The 2,955-nt window shown below is 37.1% G+C and overlaps 1 protein-coding gene across 1 annotated transcript; it reads right to left on the minus strand.

Annotated features, from left to right (window-relative positions):
- Positions 1-779: 779 nt before the first annotated feature.
- On the minus strand, positions 780-1,922 carry LOC107942065 (senescence-specific cysteine protease SAG39). Its single transcript, XM_016875707.1, has 2 exons — positions 1,484-1,922; positions 780-1,369 (listed from the first exon to the last, which is right to left on the minus strand). Exons 1-2 carry the CDS (start codon positions 1,920-1,922, stop codon positions 780-782), a joined length of 1,029 nt encoding a protein of 342 aa, XP_016731196.1.
- Between the last annotated feature and the right edge of the window lie 1,033 nt (positions 1,923-2,955).

Below are 2,955 nucleotides of genomic sequence, written 5' to 3' on the forward strand. Positions count from 1 at the left end.
AATCAAAATTATATTTGTGCTTTGTGCGAAGAGAATCTAAGGCATTTCCCGACTTTCAACCGATTGATCTTCTTTGCTATCCTCGAACTCTAAATTGCTTTGGTCGTGCACTCAAACAAATCGAATAAGTGAACAGAAGGAAACTTTGTTTAACTTTCGGCAAGAAAGTTAATTCTCTCTATAGACCCGTAACTATGAGTATTCTTGTGAAAATTGAATTTCTTCTTAAAATAAATTACTACTATTTTTTGATCAAATATCGGTCTTCAAAAAGTATACGTCACTGGGTGAACTCATATTTCCTATTTATAGAGAAATAGTACAAGAGTTCTGTTCGAATAATGTCTAATAAAATAATAATATTTTAATAAAAAATATAAGTTATATTGAAAGTAGAACTAAGGGGGACGACCTCATGCCCTAGTATACACTAGGGTTTGATACCTCTTGTACTTGATTTCATATACTCATTTGATAATTGATTTTGGAAATCACTGACTTTCTTATTATAAATAGATTTCATATACTCATTTGATATTTGATTTTGAAATATAATTAAATCACCCCTTAAAATTATAAATTATTAAAAATAGACATTGGGGTTCTCCTAAATATGTATGTGACTTGTTTAAATCGTTAATATGGAGTAGCATTTATATATATAGACATTGGGGTATGCCACTCAAAGTGTGTGTTCATAGTACATTCACGTAGAGTAGCATGTATAAAATTCATAATATGAGAATTTATAGAAAAGGCTACTATGGTTTAAGTTATGTCTATGCAGTAGGGTAGGATGCTTGCATTGCAATGCCACAAAGGCCTTCCTTCGCATCCACATCTCTTTGCATCCTAATGTAGCCTTCTTCACCCCAGCTACTGCCCCAAGAGTTCTTCACCAACCAATACTTAGTCCCACCATCCTCTCCATATCCAACAGCCGTCACTCCGTGGTCCAGATCGGTGCCACAACTTCCCGTAAACACACCACCCGAGTAGAACTGGAAGTCGAACCCCCCGGCATCGATGGCAACAGAAACAGGTTGGTTAGCAACGGCCTTCTGCAATGCATCTTCACTATTGGCAGGCACATCTTCAAACCCATTTATCTTAGCCGCATGGTTGGCTTCTTCGTTGGTATTGCATGTGCCATCTACTCCCTTGTAGGGGTAAATGGATTCAGTTGTTAGGCCTTTGTTCTTCTCGATGAATTGGAATGCATCGTCCATTAGACCACCTTCGCAGCCTTGATCCTCACCCTTGGTGTCACAGTCCACCAGTTCCTGCTCGGACAAGGAAATTAACTTTCCTGTTGTCAGCTTAGTAACACCTTCCATGGCTGCCACGGCCGAGAACGCCCAACAGCATCCTATATTTCAACATCACATGATCGAGACACACACATAGTTAGAACACAACAGACAAAGAAGAAAGCATAGTAATATTTTAGTAATGTTTCTGAGAACAAGAAATTAGGGCAGACCGCATTGGCCTTGGTCCTTGATAGGTGTAACAGCTCCTTTCTTTCTCCAATCCACGGTAGAAGGCAATCCGGTGGCGTTCTCGTATTTGAAAGTGGTAGCCGTGTTGGAACACATATGGCCCTTGAACCCATTTCGAGAAGCAGTGAACTCTTGGTTGGTTAGATCTGCAAATTGGTTCACACCGAGCTTGTATGGCTTGTTGTTGGCAGCATTGAAAGCGTCGATCCGTGCCACATTTTGTTTGAAAATCAGGAAACGCTTTTGCCTGTCGTTGTTGTCCTTGTAAACTCGTCCAAACTGGACCATCCATTGTTGATGCCTCTCGTACATGGATGAATCTTCAACAGCAGCGCGGGATGTGGCTTCACATACACCCAATATGAAGATTAGTAAGGCCAAACAAGTGAAATGATGATGCAGCTGGTTTTTGGAACCCATGGTGGAAGAAGAGTTTGTGATGAAATAGAAAATGAAGAGGCACACCAAATGTGATGAACTCCTAGACATATATATAAAGTCCTAATTTTTCTGCATCTATTCTTGGCTATCTGCTTATGAGAATTGTTTTCATAAATTAAAATGAACCAGCTTTTAAGTTGATCTGAAAGACTTTTAGTTTATCGTAATATTGACAAATTGGAAAAATGAAAGGCACGCTAACTGTGAGGAGATTATCTATCATTGGTGTCACTATCAAACAAAGAACCAAAAACCAATTTTTTTCATGTAGGCAATGGACACCCTTTCTTATGAATTGAAATAAATTAGATTTTTTGGTTTTTCTAACAATGTTACTTACACATCCGTAGATATACCAGAAACCTATGCTCCCATCCCACTATGTATGTGCTTATAATTTAATTAATTGAAGTCTTAAATGGTTTGAGAAATGAAAGAGACTTAGGTGAGGAAGGACTTTGGAGAAGAGGGAGTGTACTAAACACCTATGGATTGCGTAATGATATAGTGTTCATTTGGAGATAAAAAGAGAGGTCCAAATGCGTTAACGATGGGAATAGAAACACCAAGTACTTCATAGCTAGAGCTAGAAACAACTCTATTCATAGGCTTAGAATTATTGTTGTTAGGTGAAGGATATGGACAGCTTGAAAGTTGTAACATTTTAAAACCGGCCTAGAAGTTTAGACCAACTTTAGGAGGCTATATTGACCACCAAAATGATCGAAAAACAATTTACAAATAGAAATGTTTAAAACTCATTCCAAATACGATACGCTAAAAACAAATTAAGTCATTTAACAATTTTCGCTTTAAAATGGTAATTCTTGTGTAGTTTCAAAATGCATCACTTTAGCCAGATTATAACATGAAATTTTGATATTAAATACTGTACGGAAAATATATGATTTTCTCAAATAAGTAAGAGATCAAATGAATAGAAGAAACCCAATTAAAAATTGTGCGCGAGATTTCTAAAAAAAATGATGTTCAAACCGAAATCACATAATTT

The sequence above is a fragment of the Gossypium hirsutum genome, chromosome A05 (assembly GCF_007990345.1).
Source record: "Gossypium hirsutum isolate 1008001.06 chromosome A05, Gossypium_hirsutum_v2.1, whole genome shotgun sequence".
Taxonomy (NCBI): Eukaryota; Viridiplantae; Streptophyta; class Magnoliopsida; order Malvales; family Malvaceae; genus Gossypium; species Gossypium hirsutum.

Coding starts and splice junctions, on each gene's coding strand:
- LOC107942065 (XM_016875707.1), bottom strand. CDS start 1,922: ATGGGTTCCAAAAACCAGCTGCATCATCATTTCACTTGTTTGGCCTTA. Junction 1,370..1,483: donor CAAGGACCAAGGCCAATGCG/GTCTGCCCTAAT, acceptor GTTGAAATATAG/GATGCTGTTGGGCGTTCTCG.